The sequence below is a fragment of the Lactuca saligna genome, chromosome 7, assembly GCF_052625555.1.
Source record: "Lactuca saligna cultivar CGN05327 chromosome 7, ASM5262555v1, whole genome shotgun sequence".
Taxonomy (NCBI): Eukaryota; Viridiplantae; Streptophyta; class Magnoliopsida; order Asterales; family Asteraceae; genus Lactuca; species Lactuca saligna.
The window spans coordinates 38,010,383-38,025,918 of NC_136423.1; the positions used below are offsets into that span (position 1 = coordinate 38,010,383).

General features: G+C 37.8%; 2 protein-coding genes across 2 annotated transcripts; one reads left to right on the forward strand and one right to left on the reverse strand.

Moving 5' to 3' along the window:
- The first annotated feature begins 2,541 nt into the window (after nucleotides 1–2,541).
- LOC145004381 (ARM repeat superfamily protein) lies at nucleotides 2,542–7,836 on the forward strand. Its single transcript, XM_078963281.1, has 13 exons — nucleotides 2,542–3,123; nucleotides 3,433–4,500; nucleotides 4,577–4,987; nucleotides 5,063–5,241; nucleotides 5,311–5,461; nucleotides 5,538–5,744; nucleotides 5,822–5,935; nucleotides 6,016–6,177; nucleotides 6,246–6,374; nucleotides 6,457–6,558; nucleotides 6,640–6,719; nucleotides 6,803–6,931; nucleotides 7,164–7,836. The coding sequence occupies exons 1-13, from the start codon at nucleotides 2,611–2,613 to the stop codon at nucleotides 7,744–7,746; spliced, it is 3,828 nt and encodes a 1,275-aa protein (XP_078819407.1). The 5' UTR covers nucleotides 2,542–2,610; the 3' UTR covers nucleotides 7,747–7,836.
- Nucleotides 7,837–8,234: 398 nt separating this feature from the next.
- Nucleotides 8,235–12,273, reverse strand: LOC145004403 (3-oxoacyl-[acyl-carrier-protein] synthase II, chloroplastic-like). The gene is made up of 14 exons (XM_078963311.1): nucleotides 11,640–12,273; nucleotides 10,858–11,063; nucleotides 10,563–10,766; nucleotides 10,361–10,471; nucleotides 10,174–10,269; nucleotides 10,010–10,055; nucleotides 9,725–9,804; nucleotides 9,572–9,640; nucleotides 9,395–9,479; nucleotides 9,133–9,287; nucleotides 8,965–9,045; nucleotides 8,767–8,826; nucleotides 8,511–8,673; nucleotides 8,235–8,415 (listed from the first exon to the last, which is right to left on the reverse strand). The coding sequence occupies exons 1-13, from the start codon at nucleotides 12,019–12,021 to the stop codon at nucleotides 8,557–8,559; spliced, it is 1,692 nt and encodes a 563-aa protein (XP_078819437.1). The 5' UTR covers nucleotides 12,022–12,273; the 3' UTR covers nucleotides 8,235–8,415; nucleotides 8,511–8,556.
- Between the last annotated feature and the right edge of the window lie 3,263 nt (nucleotides 12,274–15,536).

The following is a 15,536-nucleotide window of genomic DNA, read 5'->3' on the forward strand; positions in this document are numbered from 1 at the left end:
ATCTACTAATATGTTGGGTAGAACATGGATAGATAGTTGATGTGTGATAAACAGATGAGAGGCCTTGATGTTGTTGTTGTTGATCTAGTTATTCAGCGGAGTATGGATAATGACCACAGACTCTTTCTAGACAGTCCTGTGGAACGCTAGCAGGCTCATAACCTGTCGGTGTTGTGAACGATGTGTTCACCGGTGTACTCTATCCCCCTCATGGTTGCCTTTAGGACATCTACTGTTGAGGAAACCCCTTTGCAGTAATGTCCGTCCCGATGAAAATCCTAGATTAGGTCCCTTGAAATAGATGTTGTTTTAGGGACGTAAAGTGAGGATAACGGGAATGGGTAATCGGGTTATTGTTGGTTGGTGAAATTAAATATAATTATTTATTGCGGGTTGAAAACCCTATATGCTCACCAGGCTCCCAAGCCTGACCCACTCAGTTTATTTGTATTACATGTAGTGGTGCGATGGCATAAGATGGATGACTTGTCAAGTTATTTTTGGATTATAGACCTGTTGTTTTATATAACTGTTGTAAGGTCTGTAATGTAATGTTTATGCTTTTGGTCTGTTTATCGGAACATGACATCCTGAGTTTTGTTATACAATGAAAATACATTTCTTTAAGAATTGCTTTGGTAAAGCTTATTTTTATCATATTTCATTTTGGGAACAAATTCCGCAACTCTTTTAATCAAAGGATTACTCTGAAATTGTTTTAAAAGCATAAATTAAACCGGTTTTTTCTGACCGTGATTTTGGGGATGTCACAGCTCCCTAAAGGCCCAATTACCTAAATGACACCCAAAGCCCAATATAGCCCAATCTAAGGAAGCATAAAGTCTATAAATTATCCATATGGATTAAGCGGCCAAGCCCAAATGAATCATAACCCAAAAGACCCAAGCCCATAGCTCTTTCGACCCATAATCTAGCGTACTCTCGGCGTACCAAGCTCGTACGCCCTGCATACACGATCGATTCAGAAACGGGTTCGCAGCGAGTATGCTCAACATACTCAGGAGTACGCCCCCATGTACTGGCCTGATCCCAAACCTTTGGCCAAATGACTTAATCACTTCTGACATTAAACTAACTTTATAAGGCTACAAATACTTGCCTCAGGTTGAAGAAAATGCATTTAGAATTAAAAAGAGAAGAACATGAATTGTATCTTGACATAGGAAAAACATAAGTTTACAAGTGTTTTCGCACTTAAGGCTATTTTAGTTATGATAATTATGGTTTACACATTATGAATTATAATATTTATTTTGTTATAAAAATACATGTTATGAATTTGACATAATCTGGTTACTAATGATTATTTTGGATCTTAAATTTTGTTATGTTTTGTATGTTTATGTGGAGAACTGATAAATTCACGAATGTTTAGGTTGATTACCATCTTACGTACACAATATGGATATGTTGGTTAGAAAAATATCGTTTAGCATATTTGGTCACCATTTTCAGGTGACACTTATTGTTTAGCTATATAAAAGGTATCACTCGCCAAACAATAAAACATGATGAATATTCGGTAATGTAGTTGATCGGGAAGGGGTAACTCGCAAAATAGGGTTAATGAACTAGAAAGGTAACAAACTTTGGTCTTTGTTCGGATTAAGGTAATCATGTTTTTTTTTTCGTACATATTTGACCATTGAACTTGTTTGACATGTTCATAATAAGGTAATATGACTGGTAATAAGTAGTAACATTACCCTATTATGAACAGGTCAAACAAGTTTACTGGTCAGATGTGTACGAAAAAAACATGGTTACCTAAATATAGATAAAAACCAAAGTTCCTTACCCATTTTGGTGATATTGGGTTCTTTAAGTGTAAGTAGTCATAAGATCCATTGATGTGACATGGAATTGGGTTGTCCGGTTTTTGTGTATGAGGAGATAGTCAAGTCTTGGGCCAACCCAGTTTAGGCCCAACTAGTTAGGGTTTAGGTTGTATACACTTAAGGGGCTAGACTGTATGTGATTTAAAGACCTAGCAACATAACCTAGCCCATGACTAGCCGGGACTGAATTGGGTTAGACCAAGCCTAACCTAATTGTTCACTGAGTGTCGAAGCTTTATTCCAGGGCATAGTCCCTGAGACGGTTCTTGTCTAGTATTACCAAAACGGGTAAGAAATTTTGGTTTTTGTCCATATTTAGGTAACTATGTTTTTTTTTTCGTACACATTTGGCCAATAAACTTGTTTGAACTGTTCATAATAAGGTAATATTATCGTAATTACCAGTCATATTACCTTATTTTGAACAGGTCAAACAAGTTCAATGGTTAAATATGAACAAAAAAAAGTATAATTACCTAAATGTGAATAAAAACCAAAGTTAGTTACCTTTCTAGGTTATTAACCCCGTAAAATAATACAACCTCATGCGAACCTAAAAATGTTACTTTACATGAGGGGTTATCTGTGTAATTAAGCGAAAATCCAAGGACCGATGATGCAATTGTCGTCAAATTAAGTCTTAAGCTTCACACATCATCAAATCTTTTAGCCTAAAACCCTAGCAAATACGCCGAGACAGAGAGAGTCGGCATCTCTGCAAAACCCTTGCATTTCCTCTTCTCTCCTCTTCATGGATGCCCCAGAGATGCCGCAGCTTATCGGCGATATGGAACACGACAATCGCTCCGACGATGACTTCTGCAACTCGATCCTCTCACGGTTTTCTAACTCCACAGACCCCCAACACCACCACCTGTGTTCCATGATTGGCGATATATCTCAAGGTCTCAAAGACCTCAACCATCCTCTTACCCCCCTTGCCTATTTCGGCGCCACCTGTACTTCTCTCGATAAGCTCTCATCTTCCGACCCCAACCCGCCGTCTCACCACATTGATGCTCTCATCAGTATCATCTCCATGGTCCTCCCTCGTATTAGTTATGCGGTTCTCAGGAAGGAATCTGACTACGTTTCCAGTCTAATCACCCGTCTTATTCTATCCAATGGTGTTACCGATAGCGTCGTGGCTTCTGGCTTAAAGTGCATCTCGCATTTGTTAATCGTTGGCCATAGGATGAGCTGGTCTGACGTTTCTCATTTATTTGGAGTTCTTCTTGGATTTATTGCAGATTCGCGTCCCAAGGTGAATTATTTGTTGCAAGCTTTCTTTGAACACATACATTTGCATCTTTGAATATATATTTGGAGTGCTAGTATTCTACTTCTAGTTGATACGTTTTTTCTTTTGAGAAAGCATCAAGTTATCCAAACTTGATTCCTGTTTATGTTTGCGAGTGAAAGTTATTTGTTAACTGGAAATTTACCTAAGGAGCTAGTAAATGGATTAGCTGAATTGTTCTATATTGCAGCAAGATTACTCCTTCATAGTTCATCTTGACACATGGTTATGATAGTTAGAAAGCTTAGAATAACATATGTCTTCTTCTTATAGGTAAGAAGACAATCACATATCTGTCTCCGTGATGTAATGCAAGGCTTCAGGGAAACACCAGTGTTGTCACCTGCTAGTGAAGCCATTGCAAGCACCTTTGAGAGGTTTCTTCTACTTGCTGGAGGATCAAATACGAACACTTCAGAAGGTTCTAGAGCTCAAGAGGTTCTATATGTTCTTGATGCTCTGAAAGATACTCTTCCCCTTATGTCTGTCAAGTTCTCAACAAAGATTCTGAACTACTTCAAATCTCTTCTAGCACTACACCAATCTGCAGCTACACGCCGAATTACAGATGCTTTGTATTTACTTTGCCTCCAACCAACTGTAGAGGTCTCTCCTGAAGTACTGATGGATTTGTTATGCTCATTAGCTGTCTCAGTCTCTTCAAATGAGATGTCTGGTGATAACTTGACATTCACTGCACGACTGTTGGATTCAGGGATGAAGAAAGCTTTTTCTCTTAACAGACAGACTTGTGTTATCAAGCTTCCAGTTGTGTTCAGTGCTTTCAGAGATATTTTAGCTTCTGAGCATGAGGAGCCTTTGGTTGTTGCTATGGAAGCACTCAAGAGCTTAATACATACATGCATTGATGAGAGCTTAATCAAGCAGGGTGTAGATCAGATTAAGACAAGTGGGAGAAAATCTGGGCCCACCATTATTGAAAAACTCTGTGCAACAGTTGAGAGTTTACTTGATTATAGCTATGCTGCAGTATGGGACATGTCATTTCAAGTTGTGGCTGCAATGTTTGATAAACTAGGTGAATTCAGCTCTTACTTCTTAAAGGCCACTCTTAAGAGCTTGGAAGATATACAAAAGTTGCGTGATGAAGATCTTCCTTACAGGAAACAGTTGCATGATTGCATGGGAATGGCTGTAATTGCATTAGGGCCTGAAACCTTCTTAAGATTTCTACCTCTAAATCTAGAAGCTGAAGACATCTCTAATGCCAATGTTTGGCTTTTCCCTATCTTGAAGCAAAATATTGTGGGTGCCCGTTTAAGTTTTTTCAATGAATCGTTGCTCGATACAATTAGAATATTGAAGCTGAAATCTGCAAAGGTAATAAGTGCTCTTGAATCTTTTATATTTTTGTTTTATGTCTTGTTCTTTCTACTTACATGTCTGCTTGTAACAGCATGAGCAAGAAGGGAGAATTCATTCTGCTAGAAGCATTGATGGAGTTATATATTCTTTGTGGTCTTTATTGCCTTCATTTTGCAACTACCCTCTTGATACTGCTGAAAGTTTCAGTGATTTAGAAAAAGCATTATGCCATTCTCTTCGTCAAGAACCTGATTTTCGTGGAGTAGTATGCTCCAGTTTACAGATTCTCATTCGACAAAATAAAAGAATAGTGGATGGGGAAAGTCAAAGTCAACCCTCTGATAACAAAGTCAGTGTATGTGAACAACGTGCAGTTTCCCGCTACACTTTAGAAGTTGCAACTTGTAATTTGGATGTGTTAAGGTCCTCTGCACGTGATATTTTGTCTACACTATCTGGAATATTCATGAAATCTGATAAAGATGATGGTGGATCTTTACAGGTAGGATTGATGGTATTTTTGTAATTGATTAGAATTTAGAACCTCTGTTGGTTGATTAAAATTTCCATTTTGTAGAAAACAATTGGTGACTTTGCATCTATAGCTGAGAAAGGTGTAGTCTCAAGGTTTTTCAAGACCACAATGCAGAAACTATTGAAGGTTACAGAAGAGGCTGGAAAAGCACAAAATACAAAAAATTCAACTTCTATGGAAGTAGACCAATCATCAAATGAAAATTCTTTGTCACAAACAAGGTAAAGCTTCTTCATTTAACTAATAGTTTTTATAAAATATTCTAACATGTTTGTATTTTTCTTTTACAGGGTACAGTTATATGACCTGGCAGTTGCACTTTTACCTGGGTTAGGTGTAAAAGAAGTTGACCTTCTATTTGTTGCAATAGAACCTGCATTGAAGGACACTGATAGTTCAATTCAAAAGAAGGCTTACAAAGTTCTCTCAACAATCCTTGAGGTATTTATTTTAATTAAACCATTAACATAATCTTGACATAAAGATCAAAACTTTATTTTCTTTTTTGTTTTGACAGCATGCTGATGGTTTCATTGCAAGAAAGCTTGAAGATTTACTCAAACTGATGTTTGAAGTGATGCATTCATGCCATTTTTCAGCCAAAAGACACAGACTTGACTGTTTATATTTCATAATTGTTCATGTCTCAAAGGATGAATCAGAACAGATGAAGCGTGAAATTGTTGCTTCTTTCTTGACTGAAATTGTACTTGGACTCAAAGAGGTAGAATTTCTAGAACTTTCTGAATTTTTGTAGCTTGTTGCTTATTTATTATTTGTGGCTGATTTTATGATCTACAGGCTAACAAGAAAACAAGAAATAGGGCATATGATATTATTGTCCAAATTGGTCATGCGTGTGTGGATGAAGATATGGGTGGAAACAAGGAGAATTTGTATAGCTTTTTCAATATGGTAATGTACTTTTGTAAAGTCATCTTGTGTTCTTTTTATTTATTTATTTTAAAAAAAATTGGTTGCTATTTTTGTTACAGGTGGCTGGTGGCTTAGCTGGCGAGACACCTCACATGATAAGTGCAGCGGTCAAAGGCATAGCTCGTTTGACTTATGAGTTTACTGATCTTGTATCCACTGCTTTTAGTGTTCTTCCATCTGCTTTTCTCCTTCTTCAAAGAAAAAACAGAGAAATAATTAAAGTAAGTATTCTTTATTATTACTATTATTTTATATTAAGTGTCTAATAATATGGTTGTTATTGGTGTAGGCGAATTTAGGTTTGATAAAGGTATTAGTTGCAAAATCACAAGCTGAAGGGTTGCAAATTCATATGAAGGGCATGGTGGAGGCTCTGCTGAGCTGGCAGAGTACGAACAAGAGTCATTTTAAGGCAAAGGTTAGTGAAAGATCTGGATTTATGTCTCGTGATAAATTGTTATTGAAATAGAATAAATAAAGATGGTTGTAATTTGTTACAGGTTAAGCTGCTGCTTGAAATGCTTGTGAAGAAATGTGGGATAGATGCTGTTAGGGAAGTTATGCCCGAAGAACATATGAAGCTGCTTACTAATATTAGAAAGGTGTGCTGAAGATTTATTGTTTTTTTTTAAGAAATTAGTTTGGAATTAAAATTAAACAAGTTGGTATGGAATGGAATGCAGACAAAGGAACGGAATGAGCGAAAATATGCTGCCAACACTGAAGAAACCAAATCTCGTATGTCAAAAGCAACCACCTCCAGGTTCTTTTCTTTTCTTGTCTTGTAAGCAAATATATATTTAGATATTATTAAGTGTTATTTATAATTTTCTATATAATTTACAGGATGAGCAGATGGAATCATACAAAAATATTCTCTGATGATGAAACAGAGGATGGGAATTCAAATGACATGGATACACATGCGGTTTCTGGTCGACGCAGTATGGTCAACTCCAAGAATCCTTCAATTCGGTTTGTGCTTTTACCCCAACATATATATATATATATATATATATATATATATATATATATATATATATATATATATATTACGTTTTTGGTCCCAAAATGCATTCTTTGCAGTTTTGTCATGTTTTTTTGTTGCTGTTCCAAGTAAAATAACTGTTTTTGGACCAATTTTGCAAAAATCAGGTATACCCAAGGACCAAACATGTAATAATTTAATGTAATGATATGCATACAGGTCGAAGAGAGGAGGGAAGAGGCTACTACCAGAAGACGATTTCGACCGATTAGAGGAGGAGCCGTTGGACTTGATGGACCGTGAAAAGACGAGATTGTCCCTGAGATCATCTCAGAGTTTAAAGCGGAAATTACAGTCGGAGGATGAGGCGGAGATAGATGATGATGGACGGCTGATAATCCGCGAAGAAGAGACGACGGGGGGAAAGTTGAAACGCGAGGTGGTGGAGGAGGAGTATGATGCGAGGAGTGAGGTGTCGGGAGGTAACAAGTCACGGAAAGGAGGGGAGAAGAGGAGGAAAGTGGAGAGTGGGTGGGCGTATACGGGTGGGGAATATAAGAGTAAGAAGGCGGGTGGGGATTTGAAAAGGAAAGGGAAGTTGGAACCGTATGCTTATTGGCCGTTGGATCGTAAGATGGTCAGCAGGAGACCCGAGCAGCGGGCAGCTGCCCGGAAAGGGATGTCAAGTGTTGTCAAAATGTCCAAGATGATGGAAGGCCAGAGTGTGTCCAATGCCTTGAAAATGAAGGCCTTCAAGTTGAAGAAGAAAGGGAATGGGAAAGGGAAAAAAAGACATGCTTAGTTAATTAAATTTCAAGGCTAGATGATGTGCTGTTTTTGAGTGAGTGTATACAAAAAATATTTATTCTATTTAAAACATTATATTATTATAGATGAGTTTGCTTGAATTGCATTTTCATGTCCTTTTTCCTTGAAATCATCATATATAATAATCCTTCATTTTGCAATAAAGTCCGTATTCATGCAAAATAATATTCGAAGTCACGTGAGACGTTATTATTATATTGTTAACCTCAGTTTCCAACACCAGATTCAGATTTAAAGTAAAAGAAATAAAAGCTTTACTCAATTTTAAACGTGTCATAAAATATTCAAAAATGTGCTAAAACATAGCTCTTAGAATTAACTTTTTTTTTTTTTTTTTGTGGGGGAGAAATTTTATTAAAGATTGAAGTTTGAAGAGTTGAGAACTTGGATCTGGTGTGGGAAATAAATAATACACACCATTAATTAAACGACTATCTGTCTATGAAAGAAAAGTAATACATATAACATCAAAATCCAACAAAATATTTCATTCATTCTCATCTACTTTCAAAGTACACAGATGGAAGCAACAACAGTCAGGTGAAGAATATCATTACAAGAACATCATTCACTAGCATTAGCCATTTAGCTTTCATTCTTCCACTGTTTCTCTTTCTTTCTTTTTTTCCAAACAGACACACCCCTGCAACAACAAACACACACCACTGTTTCATATCTTGTTTTGCTTCAAATAATATATAATAATAATGGGGTTGGATGGGATGGGGTCATCTTTACCATGTCATATCATATCATATTTGTCTGAATAAAGAACAAGTATTGTCTACTGGAAAGGTGCAAATAATATGGAAGAGTTGTGACCCCCAAATCCAAATGAATTAGACAACGCCACCTTCACTTCCAGTTTCTCTTTCTTTGGCCCCACCAACACTTTTGTATCCTGAAGAATATCCATCCATCCATTCATTCATCATATATCATTATTATAACAAAACAATTTTAATTTGTCAAAAAACAATCATATAATTCATACCACCCCTTCATCTGGATTATCCAGATTGATATTTGGATGAATCCAACCTGTCCTTATTGCCTGCCAAAACAACATCAATATTCAATACCATTAAACTTAGCATCCAAAATAAAAGACCAAATCAGGAAAATAATATTCAAGAAAAAAAAAAAAAAAAATGAAAAGGCAAATTGCATGCTGCTGTAAGTATTGGTTTACCTGTACAGTTGCAACAGCTTCCACAGCACCAGCTGCTCCAAGAAGGTGGCCAATCATGGACTTTGTAGAATTCACTCGCAACTGCAAACATTCAGATTTCATAATCAATTTAATTAATTACCCAATAAAACTAAAAATAAAAATATACATTTATAAAGTCTCACTCACATCTTGGTTCTTCCCAAAACAATGAAGAAGAGCATTATATTCTTTAAGGTCTCCAGCTGGCGTTGATGTCGCATGGGCATTTATGTAATTCACATCTTCCCTCGCCACCCCAGCTTGAGATAACGCCTTCTCTATGCATAAAATCACACCAGCACCTAATAAAACATTAAAAAAAAATCAATTACTTTCCTTTTTTTTTTTTTTTTTTTTATCTTGAAAAAATTAGTTTGTATTATCATCTCATTATTGATTTCTTTTCTACCTTGTGGATGAGGCTCAGTCATATGATAAGCATCACAAGTGAAACTTCCACCTAAAAACTCTGCATAGATTGTAGCACCCCTTTTCTGTCCAATTTCAACATTTTTTTATCAAATCAAATCCAAAATATATTATTACCAAACTATATTAATATCATTACAACTAAAAAAAAAAAAACCTTAGCGTGCTCAAGTTCTTCCAACAATAAAACTCCAGCTCCTTCACCCATAACAAATCCATCACGCCCCTGTAAAAAATTCATAACCAACTTTATATACATTTTTTAAAATGGTATTAAAATTATATTTTAAGAAAGAATATTTAATATTACCGTATCCCATGGGCGTGATGCTTTTGCAGGGTCATTGTTTCTCTCAGATAAAGCTCTGCATGCCACAAATCCTCCCAATCCTACACCATGGATAATGAAATAAAATATTTATCTTTTATGACCATTTTACCCGTATACTCAAACAACTTTCACAATACGAGTATTATGAGGAAAGAACAGCAAATGGGTCTACATGAAGTCATTTGTCTAGATTACGTGCTTAAACCATTAAGCTCATTAAGTCAAAAAGACAAAAAACACCTTACATAAGAAAACATTTAGTACCTATAGGTATAATGACAGCATCTGAGCCACCACAAAGCATCATGTCCTGAAAGATTCTTTACACTGTTAGATAACTAAACATAAATAGCTATTTTGAAATTTTAATTAATAACTTTCTTTTCTTTTGTGTTTAAAAGTACTATAGAGTAACAAAAGTCACTTACAGCTTCACCTCTGATGATGTGATTTGCTGCATTTAATATACAGAAGTTGCTAGTGGCACAAGCTGTAGAGATAGAATAATTTGGACCCATCCATCCCTGAATAACAACAATATGCAAATGAACATCATTTACAATTTACAAGAATCTTGAATGCTTAATCTTTTTAAGATCATAAAAATTAGCTCACCAGATCCATGGCCAGCATTGCGGACCCCATGTTGGTTGTTGCAAAGGGTACACAAAAAGGATTCATTTTTCTATACGAAACCCTCAAAGCTTCTATAGCATCATTGAAAACCTAAGAAATTATAAAACAAAGAATGTGTTGACTCTTAAGATACTTGAATAGAAGTGAAAGAATAAAGAATATGTTTTCTTTGTGAAATTACCTTCATACCCCCCATAGCAGAGCCAATCAGAACCCCACATCTGGTTTTATCTAATTCATCCATTTGATCTTCAGTTATCCCTCCATCTGCAAGAGCTTTCTTTCCAGCAGTTAACATGTAAAGCATAAACCTATCCATCCTCTTGGATAACTTTGGTGCCACCCATCCATTTGTTGAAAAATTCTTTATCTCTCCAGCAATTCTCTGTAAATTTAAACTCTGTTATGTTAATGACTTGATTCTAATCAATAACTTTATAATAAAAAAACAATAAAGGGTAAGAATAAAGACATACAGTTGGATAGTTAGAGCAATCAAAGGCTTCAATTTCACTAATGCCACTGACACCTTCTAGCAAATTGTTATAAAAATCATCTGGATTGTTGCCAATTGGGGTCTCAACACCCATTCCTGTAACTACCACTCGCCTTTGTTTTGTTGGTGGTTTCTTTTTTGTCACTGTTTCCATTGAAGGTTGAATGGCTATAGCCATTGCTTCACCTACGTGTTTAAGAAACCAAGAATCTGGTTGGTGACTAATAATATCATGAAGACTTAATATGTGTAAGTAAATGAGATAAAGAGAGAGAGGAGAATGTGAATTAATGCAACCAACTTCAACCAAACCTGCATAGACTTTAATATAAAGTTGAATATATATATTTGCATGCGTGTGCATATACCCAAATTTGAAAAAAAAAAAAAAAAAAATCAGAAGAAGAATTACAGAAAGTAAATTGGTTAGAGTAATTTGCAGCTCCATTATCAATTTGGCATTTTATCTATGCTAAAAGATCTGTTAGGTTTTGAACAAACAAGCATACCAACTTATACCAGCTGCATTGACTAAAAGTTCGATTCAATGAGATCGGGAATAGAATAGAAACCAATTAAGCAAATGTCTGAAGCCCCAAAGTGTAAGATAGTAAAACTTTGTTGGGGTTTTGAGATAAGAGACCTTTTCACCCAAAATTCAGAAACAAACGGAATCCCAAATTAAAGGACAAGGGGGAATGGGGGTACCATTGAAGCGGATTTATAAATTAAAAGAAAAGGGGTAAGAAGTGAGAAGATTACCTGAACGGAGGGGACGCCGGCGCCTGCCACCGAGGTGAACATTTCCGGATCGGAAAAGGGAAGCAGCACCGAAAAAATCAGAAGAGGAAAGTGAAAAACCATTGGAGCTATTGTATCGATCGCATGGAGATAAACAAGAGGACATGAAACCCTCAATGGTATTGGTAGCAGTTGATCGTCCAACACCAGGAAAAGAGGTGTTGGCGTTAGCGTTGGCGCTGGCGTTACATTTAGATAAGAGTCTGCGTTTGCGAGCCCATCTGGTGTTGGTTGCTTGTGGTTTAGAAGACAACAAAGAGGGATGTTGGTCGTTTTGGCAAGAGACAGACATGCAGGCCGCTACTATCCATGTACAAACCAGGGAAGAGGCGGATGCCTCCATCTCAGTGATTAATTGTTTATTTAGCTTCAAACTGAATCATATATGTGTGTGTCTGCTTCTGTCGTAATATATATGTTATCTGGGGGATTGTCGAGTGAAACTGGCGTAAGGCCGTGACGGCGGAGAGACAGAGGAGGGTTGTTGCTGGTGGCTGAGTGCGTTGAATCTGAGAGAAACAAGTGAGAGAGAGAGAGAGAGAGAGAGAGAGAGAGAGGAGAAGAGAGATACGTGGTTCGCGTGTTGTGATGAAGAGGCCAAGTAATCGAGTGGAGCCATGGCGGAAATCTGAGTCCGTCCAACTCACCCCACTGCCCACTTCCAGAGTGGGCCCGTGTACTCCCTAGCTCTACCAAATGTCACCACATCTTCCACCTCTTTCCCTCCGATTATACCATATCAACAATATATACCCTTATCTTCAGTACACAATTATATTTCAATAAAGCTTATCAAAGTACAAGTACTATTATAGATTACAAAAAAAAAAAAAAAAAAAAAAAATTATGAACTTTATCAAATATAATACCATAGTATAAAGATTTTATTTATTGCAAAGATGGTCCCTGATTGAAACAATATTATCAATGTCCATCACTTCTTCTTTACTTTCTTTGTCATGTGTCGTTGTATGAAAGTCACATAAGAGTATTTATATCGTTTCGTCTCTATTTATTTCTAGTTGCTTATTAAAAAAAACAATAAGCAGATTTCAATTTTATTCTTCAACATTTATCGAATGTAAATCCTCTCATTTGAAAATGATTTTTATGTACATGGTTAGTATACTATGACACGAACCTCTTGGACATCCACCAACCTTGGACGAAGATTTTACTAATTCTCTGAAGTGGTAATGAAAGGGTACTAAATGTGGATTCTTTCACTAGGTTGATCCACGAATGTCAAGGGACCTATCCTAAGGATCATCCCAAGCCATAGGTAGACAATACTGATTCGGGGATTTTGTAGCAATTCACCAACAATAGGGGTGGAAATAAAGTACATCACATGAACATGTAGTTCATCACCTACAGGTTATGAACATGTCAGTGTTTCACTGCATTGTCTAGAATAGTCTATGATCATCATGTATACCATGTTAGATGATTACATCACAACATCGCTAGTAAGGTCATGGCCTCTCCTCATTATTATTCACCACTCATCACCATTCGCTACCCCATATATTATAAATATGAAAATACATATATGATTAAATAATAATCATCTCACATTGTTTCATCACAATAAGCACATATAACATTTAATTATCTAAATATTTCATATCTATGTGTAAGATGATAGTAATTATGCACTTACCTGACTTAGGCGTATGACTGGTGATTTGGGAAATGTTTCGTCTATCACTTTAGATTTTCCCTTTAATAAACCTGGGTACGAGTATCACTAAGTCTTATTTTATATTCTTGTGATTAATGATAGTCTATATTTGTAACACCCCGAGTTCAGAAGTGCAAGTTCAGGGTTCTAAGTGTAAATAAGGAAGGGCGACTCGGCAAGTCGATGGATAGACTCGGCGAGTCGGGTTGCGATTCTGGATGCGTGTTAAGTGACCAACTCGGCGAGTCGGCAGCTGGACTCGGCGAGTTGGTGCTGAAGGGAGAAAAACCCTAATCCGGGGTTTGTGCTATATATAAAGCACATTATAGCCACCCTTAACCTCTTTACCTTCCCTTTTAGTTCCAGAAAACCCTAAATTCGTGTGAGGCTTCATTGTTGGAAAGGTTGGGGCTTAGAAGAGGAAATTGTGAAAGGAGCTTAAGAATTGGGAGTTAGCATCAAGAGGCTTGTAAAGATCTGGGATCTACATCATAATTGTGCACATCTCTGAGATAAGGAGCTCTTACCTTAAGCTATTTCCCTTGTGGTTCATCCTTGGTGGTTGTTTTGGGAGTTTTGAGACCTATCTCGGATTTGGAGATGGATCTAGGGTTGCTACTCCAGGTCTAGACTCATAATGGCCTAGAATGTCATAAAGCTTCAGTCCTTGAGTTGTTAGTGACGCCTTTTGTCGTAAAAGTCTAACCCTAGAGCATTTTGGGCTCATAGCTCCTGGAGTTCATGTAAAGTTTGCCATTTTACATGAGGAATGGCTTGTAGAAGGGTAGATCTAGGGATTGGAGCCCCTGCATGGCTTGGAAAGCCTCTGTATGGAATGAGAACTGAAGAGACTAGGCGAGTTACATGGGTGAACTCGGCGAGTTGGATGAAGGTGGGCATGGACTCGACGAGTTGGATGAAGGTGGGCATGGACTCGACGAGTTGGAAGAACAACTCGGCGAGTCTGTTGAATATTGATTTGGACTCGACGAGTCTGTTCTTGGACTCAGCGAGTGTGGTTGTGGAGTCCTAACCTTTTCTGGTTGAACGGTGAATCGGCGAGTCGATGGATGACTCGGTGAGTTGAGCGAGAAGGGACTCAGAATTGTTGGACTCGGCGAGTTGAGTCACGACATGGGAGTTTCTGAGTATATGTACTCGGCGAGTCGACAGGGCGACTTGGCGAGTAGGGTCACTCAGGAAGGTTGACTTTGACTGAGGACTTTAACTTTGACCAAGAGTTGACTAGTTAACTTCCAAGGGTACTTTGGTAATTATTGGTATTTACTAAGTTCAGTATTTTGGTATTGATTAGTGGTGAAGTTCGTGTTGGAGGTTGGAGCAGCATGATCTTATCTCTTCAGTCAACAGTTGCGAGGTGAGTTATCCTCACTATACCGACAGGGTCTAAGGCACCAAGGTTGGCCCTTTATCGGATGGAAATCCGGGTAGTTGTTATGTCATTGCTTTGCTATATGTTTGCATCCTGGTAGTTAGGATGGTATATGCTAGAGACCTGGTTAAGGTCGGAACCCTGGTATATAGGATGATGCTATGTTAGTGACTGGTTAGGTCGGTATCCTGGTTAGAGTGTTCTATATATGTGATCTGCTAGATCGGTTGATTAGTGATGAATTGCTATATGATTATATGTTTATGTGCACATGGTTGGTTGACTGGGGTTGGGTTGAGGTGGGTCCTGCTTTGTGTTGTAGGCCAACATACCCAGGGTAGACCGGATATCCCGAAGGCCCAACGAGTGGTCCGGATAGGCTGTAGGCCCCACGAGGGCGGACCAGACGTGCCGAGCTCGGAGAGTGGACCAGGCCGACTGAAGGCCCGATGCGGGTGGACCAGTCATACTGTAGACTCGGAGAGTGGACCAGGTGGGTTGAAGGCCCGGTGCGGGCGGACCAACCACACTGCAGACTCGATGTATATAGCTAGACTCAGAGGGTGGACCAGGTGGACTGAAGGCCCGGTGCGGCGGACCAGTTACGCAGTAGACCCGAAGTGCATGGATGTTCTGTTTATGATATGATATGTTATAAGTATGGTATATGTGGTTGGTATTTTCGGGGTAACTCACTAAGCTTTCGGGCTTACAGTTTTCAGTGTATTGTTTCAGGTACTTCAGGAGATCGTGGCAAGGCAAAGGCGTGATCGTACCGCTC